This window comes from Drosophila busckii, chromosome 2L (genome assembly GCF_011750605.1).
Source record: "Drosophila busckii strain San Diego stock center, stock number 13000-0081.31 chromosome 2L, ASM1175060v1, whole genome shotgun sequence".
Taxonomy (NCBI): domain Eukaryota; kingdom Metazoa; phylum Arthropoda; class Insecta; order Diptera; family Drosophilidae; genus Drosophila; species Drosophila busckii.
In genome coordinates, this window is record NC_046604.1 from 11,862,281 (window position 1) to 11,886,659 (window position 24,379).

Consider the following 24,379-nt stretch of genomic DNA (forward strand, 5'->3'; position numbering starts at 1 on the left):
AGTATTATCTGTAATAATAATTGTTCGAAGAGTGCGACTGCCATGGTTCGAACTTCGGTGTGAGCAGCAACATATCGTCTCAATTGTTCGAACTAGCAGGTATCATCTACAATAATAGAGAAGAGCTGCAATTTTACAACACTGCAGCAGCGGGCTAGCATAATGAAAAAATGTAATTGTTAGCTATTAAATTTGGTAAGTATAATAATAACAAAAGATATATGAACTATTAATCATCATCTTGCGTATTACAGATAAACAAAGACGCAGTGCGCTACTATAGAAGAACGACGTCAAAGATTCACAAGTGAAAAGTATACATATACGTGAAAAATGGCGGCGTCCTCAGCCACGGCTGAGTGTAAAGACGAATGTAATGAAAAAGATGACGATACACTGACCACAACGCAGCATACATGTGCTAATGATCCAGATTTTGCAGTAATATGCTGTTTTATGCAGAAATTTGCTAAAGATTTGGGCTTGGCGTTGCCAAATTTCAAACATTTGCAGGAGTGGTTGACAAACAACGATGAAGGTACGTGTGCAAGTGTGTGTGAGGGCACAAACACATATATGTGTGTGCGTGAGTGAGTGAGAGCAAGAGAGCGTCGTTTCATAGAGAGTGTTTGGAAATTGACCTGACAGAGTGAATAATAACAATAATATAACATTTTTTTTTTACCTACAGTGGCTGAACTGCGCGATCTGCACATAAAATTATTGCGCAAGACACGCAAAACAGTGCATGAGAAGAGCTGGGAGTCGGCGATTAGTAAATTTTGCTTTGGCTATTCCATGCAAGATGCATGGGAGGTTGAACGCTTTGGATATAAAAACTCCAGCTTAAAAGTGAAATTGCGCATACTGCGGGTGAGTTACGAACAATTCTCAGGAAGTAACATATTCAACTAAAATCTTTATTGATTTCATAGGAATTGTTGGAGAGCCAGTTTGAGCGTAATGCTAAATTCCGTGCTCACATACTCACACTGAATGCGGCTTCGCTGCGTGCTCAACCCATAGGCCGAGATCGCTTAGGCCACGCCTACTGGCTGACACAGGATGTCGATTGTAATTTGCGCATCTATCAGGAGCATCTCGATGAGGAAATATGGCAGGTTGTGGCCACCAATCGTGATGAATTTGTTAATCTCATTGCACGCTTGCGTGGCAATGAGGTGGTGTTGCCCTCCAAGGATATTGGCGAGGCGGATGAGGATACTACGAGCAGCAGCAGTAGCAGTCAAAATGCAGTGGCAGCAACGACGCCAGCGACCGAGGAGGATGCACCTGAAGAAAAACTTCCCAACTTAAAAATCAAGCTGTGCACACCTGAACAGTCAGATCAGGCCGAGGTAAAGTCCAAGAAGGTCAAGGTTAGTAATAATATAGCACTTTAATTGTTTAGATATATAATTGCATTTAATTACAGCCCTTGCTAATAACTCAAGCAAAACTCCACGGCTCACCCGCACCCGCCAAGAAACGCACGCTCGATGATGTGGACAGCAGTCCCACAGACTTGGCGACGGCAGAGCAGCTAAAAAAGCAGCGACCCACGCTGCTTGACACCAAACGCATGAAGAAACCCAGTCGCTATGAGAGCACCAAATCAGAGGATGACAACGAGGTTGACTCGGAGGATTCAGAATTGGACGAAGGCGAGGAGGAGGAAGAAGGCTCTCTAGAAGGGGAAGATGATTCGCTAGATAGCGCTGCAGCCGATGAAGATGAGAATGAACATAGAATAAACACAGAGGATGATGACGATGATCAAGAGGAGGAAGAGGAAGTAAGCGAGGCTATTGAAGAGCCAGTGCTGCATGTGCGTGGTCAAGGCGCCGGACGCGACTGCGATGCCATCTTTATAGACTCTGAGGAAGCTGAAGTGGAAGTGAGTGACGCTATTGAGGAGCCTGTTCACTATGTGCTGGGCTTGGGCAGTGGCGAAGACTGTCTGGTAGGCAATGGTAATGAAACACATGCCGAGGAAACTACCACAAAGCCAGAGCCCAAGGCTACCTTTTTCTTTGGTGAGCCTGGCTGCCTGAAGCTAAGTCCCATCAAACACGCACCCAAGCCGGAGGTTAAACGCAGCATCTTCGATAGCATTGCAGAGCCGCCAGCGGCGCCGCCTGCTGAGCTGGAGAAGACTAACGGTGAGAGTCTGACGCAGGAACAGCCCGAGGCGCAACCGCAGCCTGAGCCAGAAGAGCAGCAGCAGCGAGAGACAGAGCAGCAACCAGAGACGCCTCCGCAATTAGAGATTCCTCAGAAACCAGAGACGCCTCAGGAACTAGAGAGGCCTCAGGAACTAGAGACTCCTCAGCAACCAGAGATGCCTCAGCAACCAGAGGTGCCTCAGCAGCATCCAGAAATTCCTGAGCAACAAGAGACGCCACAACTCAATGGAAATGAGAGCACAAAAGAAGCAGAAAGTGAGGATGCAAGTGTGACTGAAAAGAAAGAGGATTTGCCTAAGGAAAATGAAATCTCAAGTGAACAAAGTGAGGATCAGGCAGAGGAGCCTGTTTACCAAGTAAAGGTTGTAGAAAGTGAGCTGGAAAAAGAGACGGCAACGAAATCAGTTGAAAAAGAAACTTTAAATAATGACATTGAAGCGGAAAATGTAGAAATTGTTAAAGAAACTGTGGAGACGGCGGAGGAAGAGAAAGTAGAGCAAGCAGCAGAAGTGCATGAAGCAGAAGTTGTAGAGACAATAGAAGTAAAGGAAGCTGAAGTGGTTGCCGCTAAAAATGTCACAGAAACTGAACCTCAGGCTGAGGAAGCGCCAGAGCCACAGCAAGAAGACGTTAAGCTGGCAACAATTGAAGAAGCTAGTGAAACGCCTAGAGAGGCTGAAAATAAAACCAACGAGGACATACAAGAAAATGTTGACTTACCCAGCACTTCCAAAAGCATAGATCTTCAGCTGGAGCCCGCAGAGCCCATAGAGAAGGAAGAAGAAGAAGTGGAAACAAAGCTAGCAGCTACAATTGAGGTAGTAGCTGCGCCTACACCCAAATCTCCACTAGCTGAAGTTGAAACAAAGCCAGAAGTTCCAATTGAGGCGGAGCAGGCAGCTCCTTCGCCCAAATCCACAGAAGTAGAAGTTGAAGCAAATCCAGCAGTTCCAATTGAGCAAGAGGAGGCTACTCCATCACCCAAATCCACACCAACTGAAGTTGAAGAAAAGCTAACAGTTCCACTTGAGGTCGTAGCTGCTCCTTCACCGAAAAGCATACAAGAAGCAAAGCCAATTGAAGTCGTTGCGCCCCTTACACCCAAATCCCCACAAGCTGAAGTTGAAACAAAGCCAGCAGTTCCAGTTAAAATTGAGGCCACTCCTACACCCAAATCGACACTTTTGGCCAATCGCAAGCGTCGATTAAGCGAATTGCCAGCTCCAAATCCACGTCATTCCACCTCTGAAAGTGAAGTGGAAGCACAGCCACTGGACGACGAGCAGCTGAGCACAGATGAGGAACTGGATGTTGGAGGCAAGCGCATAAAGATGCGTCCAAAGATTAGCAATGTGGAAGCACGACGCAAAGTCGAGGAGTTGAAGACGCAAATTGAGGAAACCACTTCATCCAGCGGCGGCGAGGAAGATGTACGTAGTCGCAACCGTAAGATAATAGCGCCCAAGCGTCAGCTGGAAAAACCACAAGCAGTCACAGTGGCTACCAAGTCCAAGCCCACTCTGGCAGAGATTATAGAAAAGAAGCTAAAGAAGACGCCAGAGAAGACAATAGTTGAGCACACAACAGAACCGCCAGAAACAGTACAGACTATTCGAGAAGTCACACCGCCACCAGCTGTAGTCCAAGCAGAAGTAGCTGCTTTTGTGCCACCCAAGAAATCGCCCATTACCAAGCCCTTGAAAAAGAATCTCTTGACACAGCTGCGTCAGGAGGAAAGCGACGAGGAGGCAGTGCCCCGAAAGCGAACAAATAGTGAAAATGTGTCGCTGCCCACGCCGCCAGCGCCAGAGTCAACGCTACAACGCAAGCGACGCAGCAGCGAGGATGCCAAAGAATCAACTGACAATAGCAGCCATGACGCTCAGACGCTTAATCCCGGTGAGAAACTAAAGCGCAATAAGGAGCAGCTGCCGGAGGAGAAGAAACAAGCGGAGGGCAAACAGGCATCACCGGCACCAGCTAAAAAAGAATCATCTCCAACGCCGTCAGTCAAGGAGGAAGAAGAGGAAGAGGAGGAGGAACCTGCAGCGGAAGTTAAACAGGAAACAGCACCTGCAATTGAAGCCGCCGGCAGACGCTCTGGACGACGTGGTGGTGCCACTGTAGTACACACAGAGCTGCTGCAGGCCAAGCGCACGCGTGGAGGCGTCAAGGTGAAGCCGCAAGAAGCTGAAGAGAAAGAGGATGAGCCAGAAAAGAAACTGCCCAAGGAGGAGCAGGTGAAGCAGGTTAAAACAGAAGCCAAGATCGAAACTGTAGTGGCCAAGGAGGAGCCAAAAAGCTTAGCTGCCAAGTCAGAGCGGCCGGACCCTAAGCCGGAGTCGCCTAAGGCGAAAGATGACCCGAAGCAGGAGAAGGCCGCAGAACCGGGGGCTAAGCCGAAGCAGGAGAAGGCCGCAGAACCGGAGCCTAAGCCGAAGCAGGAGAAGGCCGTGGAGCCCGATAAGCCAGCGTCAACACCAACTAAAACTGGTCCAGGTCGTGGCCGCGGTCCGCGCAAGAAGCGTGAAGTGGACACCACCAACATAATCGACACCAACGATTCGGAAACGCCAGTGCGTCAATCTCGGCGCATAGCACAGCAGAAGATCAAAGAGGAGGCGGAACGACGCAAGCTGGAGGAAGTGGCGCTACGCAGCATGAAGCAAGAGCTAAAGAAGAAGAAGAAAGCCGAGCAGTCAGACCCCACAGTGGAAGAGCCTTCCGCTGAGTCAGAGTCAGCAGATTCCGCCAGCGAAGCAGAGGAGGAAACCAAAAAGAAAATCAAAAAGAAATGTCCAGGCAAGGATGGCGGCTGGTCATCGGACTCCGAGGAGCAAGCCGAATCAGAGGAGGAAGAGGAAGAGCCACCCCACTACGAAACAGATCCCGGTTCGCCTCTTTTTAAATCCGATCACGAGTTCTCACCCGAATCTGAGCTAGAGGATGAATCTCAGGTGGTGCCCATGAAGCGCGCACGCACGCTGCGCAAAGAGAACGCCGAGGATGAGGAGGAGTATGCCGATGCGGATGAGTCGTGCCAGAAATGTGGCAAATCCGATCACCCAGAATGGATTCTACTCTGCGATACGCCAGACTGCAACAAGGGCTATCATTGTAGCTGCCTCAATCCCGTGCTCTTCTACATACCCGAGGGCGACTGGCACTGTCCGCCGTGTCAGCAGGAACAGCTCATTGTGGCGCTGGAGCAGCAGCTACAGGTCTATGATGGCTTAGTGCTGGCCAAGCAGCAGGCCAAGCTGCTCGCCGAGGAAGCTGTGGTGAGTGTGGTATTGTCTTGAATTAATTGAAATGAAATTAGTGGCATATAATGATTTTATTTACAATATTATTTATTTAAACTAATTTATTTACTTTTTGCAGCGTCAAGCGGAGGCGGCAAGCGCTTTGGTCAAACACGATTCTCAGCTGGACTCTGACTCGGAGCGAGATCAGCGTAAACAGCATAACGATGATGATGATGATGATGACGGCGTTAGCAGCCAAGGCAAGCAGCGCTCCAAGGCAGACAAGAGCAAGCGGCGACGCGGCGATGGACGCAGTAATCGACGCGCTGCTAAACGTGGCACGCGTCGACGTCGTGGCGGACGCAATGAAGCAACCGAAAGTGGCAGCAGCAGCGCTGGCGGCGATGCTAACAGTGGCACCAAAACAGGCGATGGAGCACGCACTAAGCGCAACAGCAGCAGCGGCAGTGGCAGCTCCAGCAGCAGCAGCAGCTACTCCGACTCGGATGATGAGCCCATTTACAAGCTGCGCAAGCGACGCCAGATCAATGTTAGCTATCGTCTGAATGAGTACGATGATTTGATAAACTCTGCGCTCAAAAAGGAAATGGATGAAGTAGCAGGCGCAGGCAATTTGGGGCGTGGCAAGGACATCAGCACTATAATCGAAGCGGATAAGGAGAAGAGCAGGCGTGAGGAAGACGATGCGGAGGAGCCTGTCGCAGCAGCTGAGAAATCAGCACACGAAACGGATTCCAATGATGAGGACTCAAAGGATGAACAGCCGCTGCAGACGAGCAACAAATTCAAGTTGAAGTCAGCGCCGCCTGCCAAGAAAAAACCACGTAAGCTCACTACGCTCGATGTAAGCTCCGAGGAGGATCATGGCAGCGATGAAGACTTCAAAACCTCGAGCTACTCCGACGAGGATACCTCGCAATCGGCCTCCGAGGAGTCCGATTCCAGCTTGGAGCTGTATCGTGGCCGTGGACGTGGCAAGCATCAACGCAAGGCAGCGCGTCGAGCAGCGCGAGAGCGACGCAAGGATCGCAAATTTGTAGTGGAGGAAAGCGATGAAAGCGAGGAGGAGCAGCAGAAGCAGAGCCGCAACAGCAAGTCCAGCAAATCCAAGAAGAAACGCAAAGAGGACTCGGACTATACGGAAACGGAAACCGAGGATGATGATGATGAGAATGGCTCCGAATTATCAGAGAATATGGACAGCGCAGATTTGTGTGATGATACAACAAGTGATAGTGAGGATGGCGGCTGGAAACCCAACTCCAAGCGCAAGAAGAAGAAACCCTCGACGAGCATAGCACGCAAGTCGCCCAAGCTGAAGAAGCCCGTGCCCAAGAAGCCCAAGCGGCTGGAGTACTCCGATGACGACATAAGCGAGAGCGAGCCCGAGGAGGATGATGAAGATGAGGAGCAGGCGGAGCTGGGCGCCAATGGTGCGCCCATGTCGGGCAAGGGATCTGGTAAGCAGCCAAGATCGCAGCCGCTCAAGAAAGCCAATGCAAGTCCAGCTCAGAGCGCTGGCAAGGGCAAAGGCAAAGGCAAGGGTGGCGGCAAAAAGAAGAAGCCAGCCAAATCTTCTTCAGATGAAGAGGCGGCTGCCACGGCTGCGGATGAGCGAACGCGCACACGTGGACGTCGCTATGCCTACATAGAAGACTTTGATGACGATAGCTCCGATGGCGGCATTAAGCCTGGCGTGCATCGTCCGGATACGCCGCCCGAGGAGCGTCAGAAGTTTATACAAAAGCAGGAGGAGATTAAGCGCATGCTGGCGGAGAAGAACGCCGAGGGCGCCAAGCTGGCGGCTACGCCACGACTGACGCCCATTAAAGCGGGCAGTGGTCAGGAGAAGCGCACACCTGGCAAAGCGACAGCTGGCGGAGATTCGCTGTCCACCGTTCCCTTGTCGGTTATACGCCAAGCCAAAGTGCTGGACATTGACTATTTGCAACGCAAGGGTGAGAACATAGACGATCTGGATGATGTAGCTGAGTCCGAGCTGGATGATGCCGAACTGCCGGATGATCTGCCCGACGATATGGAGGATGCCATTGCGCGCATGGTCGAGGAGGAGGAGCAATTTAGTGCGGCAGTTGCAGCACGTGAATTGCCCGCGCCGGATGAAGTGCTGCGTCATACGCCCAGCAAATCCAAGGGCAGCAAGCAGTCGACGCCCATTACGCCCGAGCAACTAGTGGCGCCGGCCAGCGCTTCAGGCTTGCAGGAACCGCTGCGTAAGCGTCTGCCCATGCCCACCATGCATCCGCCACTGCTGCGTCATCAGTTCCCAGGCGGCGGCTTGCCCGCCTCGCTGCTGCCGCCGCCACCACCCAACTCGCAACATGCGCCCAGCATGCATCCCATGCTGCAGCGCCATCTAGCGCCCACGCCGCCCATGCAACTGCTGCAAAATGCACTCTCTGCGCCGCTGGGTCAGCCGCTTGGACGTGTCGGCTATCCGCCCCAGCAGCAGCAGCTTTCGCCTGTAGCCGCCATGCAGCGCATGCCGCTGGGCATGTCCATGCCTGCTGCAGCTGCGCATCTTATGCAAGCCGCAGCCGCTGCTGCTGCAGTGCGTCCACCTGCGCCTGCACCAGCGCCGCCGCCAGCAAGCGCTGCAGCCGACACCAAGCCACGTGGCAGACGGAAAAAGGTGACACCACTGCGAGATCAGCTGCAGAAGCAACAAACCGCTGCCGCTACAGCTGCAACTGCCGCAACGCCACCAACTGCGTCCTCGCCAGCAGACAAATCCACGCCTGCTGGCAAATTGCCGCCGCCTCAGCCGCAGCTCTTCAAGCCACATGAGGAAACGCCGCCGCCGCCGCCAGCGATTGTCTCGCAAGCTTCGGTTATTACGCGCATGCCCATGCCCTCGCTGCTGCCGCCGGCACACGCACATCAACATCAACGTGGAGCACCGCCTCCATCCGCTGCAGCGGGCATGTATCCCAGCGGCGCAGAGCTGGCGCGCTTCTATGGACAGCCGCTGCCGCCCAGCTCAGCGCTGCGTCCCACTTATGGCGCACCGCCGCCGCTGCGAGGCGCGCCACCAGCCACATCCACAGCGCCCAATGCGCGTCCACCGCCCTATCTACATGGCCATGCACCCGAGCATCACCCAGCGCCACATCTCAATCCCTATAGGTAAGTCACTGTGCACTAAAGTTTAAATAATTTAATTAATTTGTTTTGTTTTGCTTAGAACGCCGCCCATTTATGGCAATCCCAGCTTTGCGCCTAGAGTAGGACCGCCACCACGACCTGGCGCCGTGGACTATGCAGCAGCACCACGTGAGTTAAACAATCGAAAAAAATTATAAACAATTTCATTTATAATTCTTTGCTATAGGCGGCTATCCTCCCTATGGCTACTACCCACCACCGCTGAACACGCCGCCAGCGCATGCATCGGCGCCCAGCTCGGTGATTGTCAGTGCGCCGCCAACAGCCACGCCCACAAATCATTCAGTATCCGTGCTGACCAGAGGCAAGTCGCCAGCGCCGTCAACAGCGCCCGCGCCGAACGAAGCGCACAAGTCGTCGGTGATAACCAGCAAGAAGTTGATTACACTGGAAGCGTATTCGAATGTCAAGTCACCCATGGTGTCGGCTGATTCGCCAGCGGGCGTGGCAGAGGAGGACTCTAGCTCGGCGCATGGCAGCAGCAGCGCTGCTGTAGCCGCGTCCAGCGTCAGCGGCGGCGTGGGCGAGTTCTCGGGCCTGGTGAGCTACTTTAGCTCGCAGCAGGATGATTATGATACATAACAAGCGCCGCCGGCCGCCAAAGCTTGTATATAATGTATAACTCTCTATGTATTTGTATATGTAAGATGTGAAGGAGAGTGGTGGGGTGAAGTGGGGGCTCCATTGCAAATTCAGAACAAACCACAAAAAGAAGAAAACGATGAAACTCCAAAACGCAATCAAAACGTGCATATAAGCAATTATTTCTGTAGTAACTTTAAGCTAAACTAAACCTAAAACAAAGCATAATTATTATTTGAATTATGTTAATTTAATTTAAGCTTAAGTAGACTTCTAGCCCCTTGAACTTGACCATTGTATGCTCTATGTGCTCCTAGAGTCCGCTACACACACACACAAGCAAACAAACAATTAAGTATTTTAGTTTAATTATAATTAGTGCGTGCTTATTTGTTAATTTTTTTATGCTGACCCCACATTTATTTCTTGGACAACTATCAATTAGCAAACATTTGACGAATTGATAATAATTATTTATATTAGCCACTATACCTGCAAATATACATACACATATGCAAATCAAACATTCATATTTAATAAATTATACATTTAGTCAAGTAAATTAAATTAAAAAACGTAATGAATGTTACACACACACACACACATATATATATATATATATATATAAAAACAATTATGATTAACTGACGTATACTACAAATGAATAATGAAATTCAAGAGCAGCATTAATCAGCAACAAAACATAAGTAACTATTTAATATTAGTTAAATAAAAACGAAAGATTTCCAATAAATATTGTCTCAAGCATTTTTAATTGAAACTGAGAAAGTTTTATTTGCAGCTATCAAGATTTTAAAACAATAGCACACTTAGGTTTGGAATTTTAATATTTTGAAAGTTTCACTAAATTGGGTGTTTGTTTTTTTCAACATTTCGTTAACCGTTGCAAAAATTAATAAATTATTATACAAAGGTCAATAGATGACTTTTGCCAATTAACGCCTTGCATAAATGCATTAACTGTAGATCGACTTATTTGCATATATTAGCAAACAAATTAACTTAACAAACTGTTAATGGTCCACAGATTGATAACTTAACATTCGCAATTATGCAAATACTTATATCCGATATTAGAGGTATAGGTCGCTAGCAATTTAGACTATAGAATTATTAAAGACTATACAATAACTAATAATTGTTTAATACTCCTTGCGACAAAGCAGATAAATTAATTTCAGTTTAATTCCAAAACTTTGTCTGTACAATTTTTGTAAAATACTAGGCAAACAATTGAGTGTAAATAGTGTAGTACAATCTCAATTAGTTTATTTTTTGTCTTATTTTCTTGAGTAATTAGCCCTCTATATCTTACTGTTTGAAGTTTTGAATTAAATTATAGTCTACTTAAGTAAAAACAGCAAAAAACTATTAGAATTATTTAAATAATAGAGGCAGAAATCAGACATTATGTTATATATACGTATTTACTTTAGAATGTTATACCTTCATTGCATTTTATTTGGAATGCTTTCGCTCAATTTCTAGAATTTTTCTTTTCTAGAAAATTATGTACAGTCAATGATTAATAGTGGTAAACTTTAAATAACAGCAAAAACGGTAAGTATTATATTTTTATTATATATTTCTTACTGTCTATTTTTCACAGTCACACTTTGTTCAAATTTGCATTTGCGAGAGACTACTGTACCGATCATTTACTGATCAGCTGACTGGTTTGATGGCTTTGGAATTGTTGGTTTTTGGTAAAAGTAACTTAATATTCTATTGTGTCTGTAACTTAAATAACACTAGAAGAGACAATAGCCAGTGTGAATATTTATGTTACATATACCATAAATTTATTTTTGGATAATTTAATTGCTAATTGAGTTTATTTTTTGTAATAATCAGCTTCTCTTATTAATGTCAAAAGAGGCTGCATAAATTTAATTGCGAATTTCGTGCGAATTTCACTTTGACTTTATTCACTCGACTGCATTTCAATATCTGAAATCACGCAATGACCTATATCCATATATATATATGTATATATGTGGATCCCCCACAGCTAAAATGAGTCTCGAAGCTTCATGTAATTTTTTATAATTTTTTTTATTTATTAGCTAAAAATCTCAACAGAAACTTTGCATATTAACAACAAAAGATCAACAACAAGGAGACGCAACGACTTGTTAATTTAACAAGCGTTCGCTCCAGCAATGAGGATGGGATGAGGATGTGTTTGCTTAGAAACGGAAACGCTTGGCTGGTGCGCTGTAGTCATAGCCGTTCTCCTGGGCAGCGATGCCGCTGGAGGGGGCAATGGGAGCGGCAGCAGCAGCTGAGAAGATGGGAGCAGCAGCTGGGGCTGAGTAGACGGGAGCGGGAGCTGGAGCGGGAATCTCGTGCTGGGGTGGCAGATATTCGGGAGCGGGAGCTGGGGCGGCGAAGCCAGGTGCGGGAGCAGAGAAGCCGGGGGCGGAGTATTCGGCAACGGGTGCGGGAGCAGCGTAAGCTGGGCCAGATGAGGGAATACCGAAGTCCTGGGTGGGTGGCAGATACTCGGGTCCAGGAGCGGGAGCGCCGGAGAAGGCTGGTGCGGGTGCGGAGAAGACTGGAGTGTGAGCTGGGCCAGAGTGGTGGATCTCATGGTGATGTTCATGATGAGGAGGCAGATACTCGGGAGCGGGAGCGGCATTGCCGGGGGCGGAGTAGATGGAACCAGGAGCGGCGGCGGGAATGTCCTGCACAGGTGGCAGATATTCTTGCTCGGGAGCAGGTGCGCCGAAGCTGGGGACCGCAGCTGCTGGGGCAGAGTAGACTGGAGCAGGAGCTGGGGCGGCAAAGTGCTGCTCATGCTCGTGATGCTCATGATGAGGAGGCAGATACTCTGGAGCGGGCGCTGGAGCAGGAATAGAGAAGGCTGGAGCGGGAGCAACGTCAGTGAAGCCACCGGAGTGACCGATGGAGTGACCACCAGAGTGGCCAACCGAGTGACCGCCAGTGTTGCCACCAATCTCAAAAGCTGTCGATGGCTTCTCGTAGTTGTAGCCACGGCCACCGCCGCCCAAGTTCAGATGGGAGACATCAGCCGAAACGGCGGCAATAGCGCACACAGCCAAGATGAAGAGTTTCTGCAGATGAGAGAAAGAGCGAGAGAGTGAGGGACTACTACGAATCTCAATTGTGAGATGCCCTTACCATTGTTGTTGATATTGTTGAAGCAGGCGTTGGTTGTAAAGTTCGTTGGATTTGGTTTGCTTTGACCAAGAGGCTGTAGCTGAATGATGGTTAACAGCAGATGCGCCAGCCAATTTATACCCGGCTGGGTAAAGAGCTACAAATTCAAACTGTTTATTTCGCGGCTAAAGTGTACGATTGCCCAAGTGAGCGCATGTTGATGTCTTGTGTGCAGAGATTGAGATCAGCTGCGGCGACGCTCTCAACAAGTTCGACAACAACAGCGACGTCGACGTCGACTGGTTGAGCAGCAGCTGCTTGTTGGTCATTTGAAGGTTTCGCAATGTCAATAGGGCGCCAACAGTAGTTGGTTAAACATGGAACGCCAACGCATTTGCATACACACAATCCAAATCCAAACACTCGCTCGGACACACGCACAAGATTAAGGGCTGCAGATTAGAGGTTAAAGGTTATTACTTAGTTCAGTTTATGCTAATTTGTCTTATTTATTCGACAGCCATTTGTCTAAAGCTATAAGCCATCAATTTATTACAAGAGTATCAATTTAAACAAGCAAACTAACTATCAAGTCAAAGGTTATATGTGCATAAGCTAATTTTAGAAATTTATGTTTTTATATTTATTTATTATTTGCATGTAGTTCCGGCTACTGCACTTAACAGCTTCATAAATTCAATTTAATTAGTGAACATAAATCACAGTTAGCAGCAGCATATTTTTAAACAATTCTAGCATTAAAGACTATGTACTATAACTAATTAAAAGTGCAAGTTGTTATGAGCAATTTAAACATAAACTTTGGCGCAAGAGCTACTCGATAAAAGTAATTATTTTAATGATACAAAATGCATTAAAAGTCTGAAGTTAATATTTTAAAATATAAAACATAAACTATTAAATTAGTTTGCCTAATTAAATTGACATTTATTGCCCAATATTTCTTAAGCAGACTTTGCATAATTGATAGCCAATTAATTCTTATTGTTATCATAAATTTATATTTAGTCATTTATATGCTATGCATAGAGTATTCCAAAGTCTCTCAATTAAATTCATTTATCTTAGTGCTAATGGCTGAGCTGCATGCTTGGCTTGTGTGGCTCAAGGATAAACTAAGGCTGGGGCTGTCATTTTTTTTTTTGTTTTGAACTTGTAACTCTCAGTCGCGTCCGTCATTAAATTAATTTGGCTAAACGTTTGGCTAAACAGCAGGCGGGGAATATGTAATGTCTTCATTGTCGCCTGCTTAATTTTTTCGGTATTTTAATTAAGCTTTTTCGTTTGTGCTTTGTGTCTTGCTTATTTACAAGTTTAATTTGTGTGTATTTGGCAAACGGCTAGTTGGCAAAATTTTAGTCAATAGTTGCATTAGTTGGCAGTTTATTTTTTTTTTTTTTATCAAATACATTATAATTTTATTTTTGTATGGCTTTTACCTTTTTCTTTTGATGGCATCCAGTTTAAACGCAGACAGTTGTTGCTAGGGCGACCTTCAGGGCCGGGCCAACAAAAACCTGATTAATTGGGTTGTGTTTAAGGCAGTGCCAATCAATGCATATTGGTTAATAATCAGCATTATACATGCAATCGTTTGTTTGTATGCCATGTTACACTTAAAAACAAAATCAAATCGGCAAATGCTTAAACATTTAGCCTATTGACCTGGCTTAATGACTAATACAAAAAACCCCCCCGGTCCGCATTGAGACTTATAAATTTGTTTTATTTATAGACATATATAATTATACAACGACTCGTCGGCTAATGTAAACTTGAGGTAGGCCCGAGTGTTAGCAAATTGCAAATAATTATAACTGGTTTTCGTTATTAACCGTTTTGTTTTTATATTTTTTCTGCTAAAACGATTTGCTTTTAATAATTGTATTTTTTCGCATCGCTAGGGCGGCTACATTAAAGTAAATTAATTGATTATTAGTGTAAATTACTAAGCGAAATTTCCATAAAATTGCACATGTCCAAGTTAAAAAGCTTCAAATGATAAATTATGCTTAAGCTTAATAAGCAAAGCTTGCAGTGTTCAAAAACTTAAAAGCTGCGCGCGCAATAGTCGACAGTTATCGATATTATTTGTATGAGCTCATGTCTTAGCAACATGAGCTCTTTGCAACATGTTTCAGCAACTTGAGCTCAATGAAGTGTTGGATAACCGCATTTAGTTTTGCTAATAGAGCCACACTTTTGCAAATGACCGCGATTTTATATTTTAAATTTTAAGTCTTTTTCACAATTGTAAACTAAAAATTTTATTAAATCATTGCTTGAAACGCAATGATACACATTTAACAAAATCTTTAGTAACGTTGAATAACTAATATCAGCTGCTCTAATTTTTTTCGAGATCTTCGTATTCATCATCTCCTACTTGATTTATTGAATAAAATTCGGACATTTCAATAACTAGGGCCAATGACTTGGCCATAAGACTGCCAAGAATGAGGCCAGGTATTATTGTCAAGCCTAGGCCCCATAGATAGTTTTTATTTCGTCTCGGCTTCCTTTTGATCATTCCAGAAACCTTATGCATCCCAATATACTTCAGTGCTCAAAAGGAAACCGTGAAATATCGAATTATGCAGCAGCCACATAAATTTAAAAAACTTAGAGAAGTTGTTGATTTTTTCAAATAAGATTATAACAAACATTGACGCAAATCGCAAAACTTTCTCTATAGCATATAATAATATTTTAGGCCAGCACGCACTCAAATTATGACGCTTAACGGTAAAGCGAACCTGCTTTATATGGCCACTTCCGTTCTGTGTACTGTCAATGCTTCTGGCTTTTCACTTGCGTCGTCTGCCGGCTGCGAGTGCATTTTAGTTGCATGTACTTCAATCTAATTACTTTGTCTGGCTTGCACTTGTCATATGTCTTGTCTAACGAAGCGTAAATGGGATCGTCTGACATAGGTCAGGGCTCCTTCATTATATTTGGTGGTGTCTAGGTATCATGTCATTTTATGCCCAAAAGTGTGAGAAGTAACTTTGGTATCAATTTTAAAATGGCTGCTTTATCTGAATAACAAATCTTAATAGAATATTGGAAAGCAGACTATCAAAAAAAAATTAAGCAACTAATTTAAATTTGTATGCAAATTTAGGATTTTCCAGCAATTGCATAATTTTCACACTTTATTACAGCGCCTGAACTCTGAAATGGATCAACAACAAGAATAGAGATCCTTGAGACTTGTCATTGTAAAATTGAATAGCCCTTTGCCTGTTGCTTTTGGCAAGCCCGTTTTACTTTTATGGCTCCTACCCTTTTAGCGCTACACTTATAGCATATCCTACTTAAGGACAAGTCTATACTATTGCCACAATAAAGAATATTACTACTGCATAAGTAGATTCCGCTTCCGCTTGCCATTTCGCGCTTTGAGCAAACACAAACCCAAATCCTGGCCCAGGCTGTTAAATATTTGAAAACATACAGACGGCAGCAAAGAAAAGAAAAACCCAAAGACAAGTTGCTAGACACATGTGCGTACCGTAATTAGTTGGGATGTTTTCCAAGTAAACGCCGGCTAATCCGCAGTACCCTGGCTAAGCTCACGCAGCGACTTTGCGCGGCGAGTTGTAAACGTAAAACGATCAGGCAACAATCGAATTCGCCGCAAGCTTCGCACATTTAGTATGCAATTTAAGCTTGACTTGCTTATTTAGTATGTTTTTAGCTGTGGCGCGCTTCAGACGTGTTTGCTCCAACGAGCGTTAACTTAATGTAAGAAAGTGTGTGTGCGTGCATGTGTGTGTGAAAGCCGTTAAGAAGTCCAAGACATAGCAAGAGAGATAGAGAGAAAGAGAGAGACAGACACGCAAGCAAAGACTGGGCAAAAGAAAAATCTGTAAAACGGGCACGTCGCTCTATTTTATTTTCATCTCTGCATTGTACTTTATTTTTTTCTACCTAACCAACTGCGCGTGTGTATTGACTGATCTGCGGCTCGGCTCTCTACCTTCTTTTCGTAACTCCGTTGCCGTTGTCTTTACTGCTGTCTTGTGGTCTCTGTGTGTGTGTGTGTGTGTGTATTGCGGTGTGGACTGAAACTTCAGGTGCAGCCGCATTGAATTTCTTGAACAAGTTTTAGTCTGAGTTTGGCCGCCGCCTGGCATGGTACAGTAAACGCATTGACTCCGCTTCGTCGTGCTTTAGACCTTAAGTGATTGTGAATTGTGTCTATGTGTGTGTGTGTGTGTGTGTAAACTGGATTTTCTATACAATTGTTGTGTGTACTTAAGGATTTTGTGCAAAGCTTAACGCGTGCCCTTTAAATGCAAAAATAAAAACTGTTGACTGCAAAATTTGCTGGCTAAAGAATTTTCTGTGCATCTCTAGTGTTTGTTTAATAAATTTAAATTTCTTTCTGCTAGCCATTGATCTATGCAAAGTTAGCTGAACTTTAGCTGCTCTCCGTTGGCTTGAGCGCCTTTATTTTTTCTTCTACAGTCCATTAACTTGTCTGCGGCTTTTGCACTTTACTTCTTTTTTTCTTATATATATACTACTGACATTAGAATACACACTATCTGGAGTATACACTTCGCATGCTAGCTGCGCATTTACGCTCCCATTAACCAGCTTGAAATTACACACATACGTCTACGGGAAACGGGCGAGCAGACAACAATAACAACAATAATAATAATAATAACAACAACCACTGCTGGGCAACAAGTGTTTTGCGCAATGACCAGAGAAAATTGTGGTAGATAAATTCAAGAAAATGCAGTTCTACCTTTTTTTTCTCAAAAGTTTGTTGCCTAAGTCTTTTGTTCTAGCAATCAGCCATAACTAAAAATTATTCTTAGCCCTCATTTGCATAAATATTTCTCTCAGATTTCTTTTACGTGCGTCGACTTGTTAAATAGCTTAAGAACTCTGCATGCATAATTAATTCAAAAAATATCTATCTATATTGATTTATAAACTTTCTGCGGCGCGTTTTAACTTCAACTTCAACTCTTTCTGCAGTACAACAACATTGGCCTTGTATAGTGATATAAAAACGACTAGCTATAGTGTATATAGCTATATAGCAAACTGTATGAAATCAATAGTTAACTAAAAGTTGCCATAAACAACGCGCGTTGCATACGAAACAGCAAAACTTCAAGGATAACCAGCTGACATGCCACATAAATTGGATTAATAAGTGAAATAAAAGCGCAACGCAACCGCGAAATATAACGAAAGTTATATTTTGAATATTAATTGACTGCAATAAACAAAAGGTGAGTGGCGATCAAGACTCTATTACATAATTTAGATAGATAATCATAGTCGAATTTTAGATTGATTAAATAAATTGACTTGTAATACCACAATGTGACCCAAGTTACAATTTTAACATTTATTTTGTTATTTAAATAAGTCGAAATAGCGTTTTAAAATTGACTGTAAAATATATTCATAATTTAAAAAATGCCCAAGCTATATTTTGAAGAGATTGCTGACATCATAAAGCAAAGAAATAACCAAACCTGCCTATCAATTGTTAATACACATGGCTGGCGGCCGCTCTAAATAAATCTTAAGCCATGCAAGCCGCACCTTTCAGTTCATTGTCTGTCTGCTTGTGTGTGTGTGTGTGTGAGCTCATTGCGCAAATATGTGATTATGCATATCACATCAATCGATATCGATTCATAATCAAACTAAAATTTTTTATAAAATGGCACGCTTTCATTTTGTGTGCAAAATGAGCAACAATCATATTAATTGCGCTTAAGCTAAACATTTAATTGTGCTTAAGTAATTGATTGATTGATTGAGACAATCAAGTTGACTGGTAGACCAAGCTGCCATCCATATAAGTGGCACAGCACAGAACAATTTCTTTTACTTTCTACACAAAAAAAGCAAAAAAATAAAAAGCGACAGCAGTTAGCCGGTTTTTGAATGATGACGCAGCGTCAGTTCGTCAGTCAGTCAGTCAGTCAGTTGGTCTCGCGTCGTCGTCGTTTGTCACATTTATTCAATAAAGGCCAAGTCAACAATGTATATTTCTTTTGAGTTCAACTCAAAAAGCGAGAGCGCCACACAGAGAGTTAACCTCAATTCGAAAAAAGTTGAATTTTTTTCTTTTCAAAAGACGCACTCAATGCGTGTTGTTGCTTAACCGAAAACAATAACAAAAAATACGCTAGCCAACTCTGCTTGGGTTTGTTGTTATTATTTTTGCTTGTATTTTTTTTATTCGGCTGAGTTAGTAGAAAATTTCACTAACTTAAAGTGAAAAGCAGAACAAATGATGTGTGTGAGTTATGCGCATATATATAGCCGACTCGCTCGCACCTTGGTGTAAATAAGAAATTTACATATTTGCCTAGATTAGATTTTGGCAAGCATTTGGGCTCATAAACTCGTTTGCTTTAACTTTTGCGGTTTAAGCTGCAAAGATGAGTTCTGCTTAAATAAATAAAATATAAATTTAGAAACCTGTGTAACGTGTTTAAGCGCATTAAAGTTATAATGATTAGTCATAAGCTGTATATTGGCAAATGAATGTGCAAGTTTGTTGCCCAAGTCTTTTAATAGTGAATGTAAGCAATATTTTTATAAACTGACAATCTATGACTGAATCAAGTGGCTGACAGCATATTCTTGGAATTCCATACGATTTTACGCTTGAATTAAGCGTTTGATCTATTGTCCCAAAAAATATATTCTATGAAATTCTAGCTAATTGTGAATGTGTAGAACGCTAAGAAGTCAAACATTTAATTTAATGCACGCAGGTAGCATCAAATTCTAACTTAAAAGGTTTCGAAATTCGATTCAAAAATCCTTCGATGCACAGCAGGTAATAGACAAGTAGCCAAGCTGTTTACCTGGCTAGAGAGGTGCTAGAAATCAACGTATACCCAACAATAGCACCGCCTGTTTGACAAACAGTCTTCAATACATCAACTGGCACTTAGCGTTGCTCTCTTTGTGCTCTAATCAAAGAGTGGGCGTGGTCGCCAAATGACTCACATGCACTTAAATCCGTTAGAGCACAATTACGCTTCATATAATTTCTCGCTGTTCTTCTTCTCCCTCGTGAGTTTCGTGTCTTGTTTGCTTGTCATGCAAGCTGTACATTATACTTGAAGTTTAACTAATTATATGCTGCTTTGGCAATAATTTTGATTTCAATCAGCAGCATCATTTTCTAATCAACACTGCAAATGAAAGTTGCCCCAGCATTTCCGTCTTTGCAGTCAGTGAAAGTGTTTAACAGCATTAAAATGAGTTAAAAGCGAATTAATGGCGCCCTTAAGTACCTTTTGTGCAACTACTACAACAAATATACGCCTTATCATCTCAAGAGTGAGAGACAAACAAAGCAAACAGTTGACAATACGCTGCGTTCAAGTTGCGTTGCGGCTTTTCCGATGCGCAAGCGTCGCTTTCTCGTCGATTAGTTGCAATTGACACGAAAGAAAACTCTTTCTTCGACGCTTTAGTTGCGTTTGTTTTCAGTAAAATATTATTATTTCATTGCTTTATATTTTTAATTGTGAGAATTGTGTGGAAAGTGGATCTCGAGTCCAGCAAAATGCTTTGACGCTTGTCATTGTCGACAATTGTTGAAAAATGATTAAGCTCGGCAAGCTGTATTTAATATATAAGGCGCAGTTTGGCTGTAAAGTGCGTGTTGTTTATGTTTTTAATTAACAAACTGAACTTATGTTTTGATTTTAAGCGCAAAGAAATTGTGTCAAGTTACTGCTAACGAAAGTAATTTTTTGTAAGCTGTCTGTTTCTTTTTTGCGCTAAGAACTTTAACAAAACAAACTGCTTACATTTTGGCTTACAAAAAAACAAAAGACTTAGACAACAAACTTGCCGCAGCGCTCACTTTCAGTTTGTAAGCAAACTTTTAAACAAATACAAAGGCAAAAGAAGCTATAAAATTCACACACACACACAGTTACTCCCGCTGGCGTTGCTCGCTTTGAGGTTTCAACTCTTGACTTGGCCTGTTGTTGTCTTTTTTGAACCTGTTTGCTCTTCTGCCGCCGCTGACTGCATTCTTGTGGCATCTTTTGGCGTTGCGAGCATTGAATTTTAAAATTCACTAAAAACTGTGACTGATGCCAATGCCTTGATTGCGTTGATGGGCTGCACTCCACATACCTTCTAGTCAAACGAGTATAAATATAGCATGATATCATGGCTGCTCACGCCAAAGTGCGGGTGTGCGCTTGGAGGTGCGGCTTAGTGCATATTTAACATAGCAACTTCGTTTTGAGCCACTTGTTGAATTTTACTTCACTTTGCTTTTCATGTAACCAACAGCAAACATTGCCAAGCAAAACAAAGCAAAGCAAAACTTTTTCTTGTCTATTTACAAATTAAACATTAATTGCGCACCCAGCTAACGCCTCAGCTAGCCCCCTGCCATTAGCTTGGTGTGTTGTCTCCTTTGGCGGCAGCCATTGTGAAAGCTTTGGACAGTAGAAATCATTTGACCATTTTGCGCTTAGCTTTAGCTTTCGTTCCCAAGCGCATGAAAAAACAAAAATATTGTTGTGTTTTTTATGGCTAAGCATACAAACATGTGCGGCATGCGTAGTTGGCTGCAGCTGCTGCGGGCGTCAGTGGCAAGCTACTCAAAAGGTAAACAGCTGTACATAAAGCAAACTGAAGAGTGAAATGTGCAACTGCAAGATTTTAGTGTTTAAAAAAAGAATATTTAAAGCTTGAAGTGTCTAAAGGGATTTAGTGTTTGAGTGATAAACTTTTGATAAATTATATAACAAGTGCATATTAAATATTAAGTATTATTTTAATACAAAAAGTTAAGCACAGCCCTCAAAAGTCTTTTTATATTTTATGCTCATCTCTTTCTCTTCATTTTCATGTACTCCTGTGTTATGTTTGATATTAAAACAAAACAATTAGCTGCAAACTTAAGCTAATTATTGTAACTACTAATGCAGCCCTTACACTTACTCTCATTTATATTCAGACAAGAATTCTTTTGAATACAACATCCGCATTTCTAGATTATAAACAGACGCCCTGGCTGCAATATACATTAAATCGATATATAAACTATTTCAGGCAAATGTCTTACAATGGAAACTGGATTTTTATGTAAATTTCTTTAACTTGTAGTTGTTGTTGTTGTTGTTAAGCACAGCGTGATTTCATAGCTGTTCTTTGTCAGTTGTGCCTTTGTCTGTGTGTGTGTGTGTGTGTGCTATTGATCTTTTGCTATGAGTGGAGCAAAGTTTTTAATTTTTGTTTTTTTTGGGCACACAGGTAGCAGCCCCAGCTGCGCTTTGGCAGGCAGGCAAACCAGCTGGACAGCCCCATTGAACTAGTTTTGGGGCACACTGTGTGCTTGTGGCATGTACGATTTTTTTGTTGTTTGGTATTTGGGTTAACATAAATAATAATGTGGCAAAAGCTGCAGCAGCTGTATAGCCAAAGAGGCTGCAAAGGGTCTAATGAGCTGTGAAGGTTGCGGTCTGAAGACAATTTGTGGTGAGCTTGTGATTCGATTCGAGTTAAAAAGCACTAGAGGTTAATTGCAGCAAACAGACATTAAGTTGTCTAGTTGGGCCAAAGCTAGTTAATGTTAGTCGAGCAATTTGAAAGCGAGCTAGAATCCTGTCTACGAATTTACCGTAATGGCTGCAGCTTAGTGCACCTGCTGCTTTGGGGATTGGCAACCCAATTTCTTGCTATCATAAATCCAATTGACCTTCAAACATTTACAACATGCGCCATAAAATCGACAGCAATCAAAAAAGGAAAATAGCAGCCATGCTGTGTGCCAATAAATTTGTTGGTCATTAGCTGGGCGGGCAAAAGCATTCGACTTTGCTGGCCAACAAGTTTGCGGGGCGCCACAATTTGGCTGCAATCTATATGAATTGACCAGACGCCAGACAAGTGCGCAAGTGAAAGTTCAGTACAGATTTGCAGTACAAATTTCTGGCGAAGAGAGTGTGGAGGGTAAACTGGTAATGCGAAATGGAAAACTAAACACGGCCCATAAATGGCAAGAGCCGGCAGCTTGCAGCAGCCAAGCAGCAACTAAGAGTAGTAGTAGTAGTAGAAAAAAAGTTCAAAAATTTATTTACTCGCTGACTTTTACCATTTTGTCTGCCGCATTTAGTCAACGTCATCGTTTTCTGTTTGTCTGTGTGTATCTGTGCTTAAATGTCGAAGGTGTCATCAATAATGGTGGCATGAAGCAGAGAAGGCCAGCAGCCAGCGCTCATACCGGTTTGGGTATTTGACTGTTGTTAGTTTTTCTTTCAAGCGTTTTGCATCTTTGTATCTTTTTGTTGTTTGATGAACGGCGCATGAGTTTTTTTTTTCGGCGTTTTCCGGCGTTGCCAAATCGCTTGTTAAGTCAAAAAGGGTTTTGTTGTTTTTGCTAGCTCATATGTGTGTGCAAGTTCGTTGCCTAAGTTATTTCAAAATCTAAGAATTTCAATGTTTTAATAAATCAAACACAATACGCTTGTAGTGCAAACAGGTTTCAATGCTTTCAACTTGTTGCAGCAGATTTTATCGCATGCAGCTCTATCGCCTTTCGCAGCAACATTTTATTGAACATAAAACATTAATCAATAGTTTAGCAACCAGCAACATTAGCATGCTAATTTATTAGTTAAATTGCAACACACAAACACAATCAGTCGCAGACTATAAAATTTCAATATCTTTCACTCGTTTGGCTTAACATTTTATTAACATGCTAAAGACGTAATAATGTTGCTTTGGCTTTTGTTGTTCGAAAATTTGCATATTGCATATTGCAGTTTGGCAAGCGCTCAAAGTTTGTAATTTTGTGCCTTTGTCATCTTTCCAATTTTTGATTGCCCTCGCGGCTTAGTTCGTGCTGAGCTTTAGTTTCATGTTGATTAGCTATGATTATATAAGCAACAAAATGAGAGAAATAGTCGACGGGGTGTTGACTTCTAACTGCTGGTTAATTGTCTAGCCTAGAGCTAGCGATTGAGTTAGTCATAGAAATGAACACAAAATTAACGGCAATAACAGTTAGGCAGTGCTTGAGTTATATATATATATAACTTATATTGTGTGTGCTTAGGCTTGGATTAATGTCAATGTTAATTTAGCTAATGACTTTGCTATTTTTGGAGCCACAACCCACGCAACACTACTACAAAAGCTATATACATATATGTTTATAAACATTGTCGCTGATAAACAAACCTTTGGCGCCTTTGCCTAGCCCAAACAATGACACACACACACACAAATACACAAATATTTGCTTTTGTTGACAGACAAGTTGCTTGGACTGCAAATGCTTTTGGCTGCAAGTTGTTTTCTGGGCCAAGCCGCATAGTCAGCTAATTGCAACAACAACTGCCAACTGGCAACAGCTGCCGGCTGTTATATAGAAAAAGAAAAAAAAAAATACAAAATGTGGTTTCGCTGGCTACACAGCTGCAGCAAAGTTAAGAGAAATATTTTTAAAATGCGCTGTAAGTCCAAGAGCCAAAGGGTATATGCACTCTCAAGTTATGTGCTGCCCTCTCTCTCTTTCTCTCTATCTCTCGCTCTTTCTTTTATTATAAAGCTAGTGAAAATTCATAAATTAATTTATGTGCATTGCATAATTTTTAACAATTAAGCTGCAAGCTACGCCTCAACTTTTTATTTTGCGCTTAATTAAAGTTGCTCACAGCTGCTGCTGCTGCTGCTACTGCTTCTTCTTCTTTGTGTTGACGGCATGTGGTGCGTGTGTCGACGGATTCGCATGCCTTGCAAATAAATTTGGTTTTCAATTGAAAGTCGCCGACAGCGTTATTGTAAGCCGCTTTGAATGTCGCGGCTGTCTTAAGTTACAGCCTTTCCTTGTATTTTAATCAAAGTTATCTCATAAGTAAGCGCCAATGTGAGTGCAAGTCCGTAAAGTTGCTGAGCTGAGTACAACCTTCGCGTTTGACTAAATTTTAAGCTGTCGGGCTGTCTGTCTGTCTGTTTGTT

General features: G+C 43.1%; 2 protein-coding genes across 2 annotated transcripts; one reads left to right on the forward strand and one right to left on the reverse strand.

Annotated features, from left to right (window-relative positions):
- Positions 1-109: 109 nt before the first annotated feature.
- Positions 110-9,742, forward strand: LOC108607875 (microtubule-associated protein futsch). The gene is made up of 8 exons (XM_017998975.1): positions 110-195; positions 255-538; positions 692-873; positions 936-1,379; positions 1,436-5,467; positions 5,571-8,602; positions 8,661-8,749; positions 8,808-9,742. The coding sequence occupies exons 2-8, from the start codon at positions 334-336 to the stop codon at positions 9,221-9,223; spliced, it is 8,400 nt and encodes a 2,799-aa protein (XP_017854464.1). The 5' UTR covers positions 110-195; positions 255-333; the 3' UTR covers positions 9,224-9,742.
- A 1,573-nt stretch (positions 9,743-11,315) lies between these two features.
- On the reverse strand, positions 11,316-12,443 carry LOC108607876 (extensin). Its single transcript, XM_017998976.1, has 2 exons — positions 12,389-12,443; positions 11,316-12,321 (listed from the first exon to the last, which is right to left on the reverse strand). The coding sequence occupies exons 1-2, from the start codon at positions 12,389-12,391 to the stop codon at positions 11,434-11,436; spliced, it is 891 nt and encodes a 296-aa protein (XP_017854465.1). The 5' UTR covers positions 12,392-12,443; the 3' UTR covers positions 11,316-11,433.
- Positions 12,444-24,379: the final 11,936 nt, after the last annotated feature.

What these genes read in the sequence shown, in the direction of transcription:
- LOC108607875 (XM_017998975.1), top strand. Translation starts at nt 334, where the DNA reads ATGGCGGCGTCCTCAGCCACGGCTGAGTGTAAAGACGAATGTAATGAA. An exon ending in TAAAGTCCAAGAAGGTCAAG is followed by an intron (nt 1,380 to 1,435) that starts GTTAGTAATAAT and finishes ATTTAATTACAG; the next exon opens with CCCTTGCTAATAACTCAAGC. An exon ending in CCACATCTCAATCCCTATAG is followed by an intron (nt 8,603 to 8,660) that starts GTAAGTCACTGT and finishes TGTTTTGCTTAG; the next exon opens with AACGCCGCCCATTTATGGCA.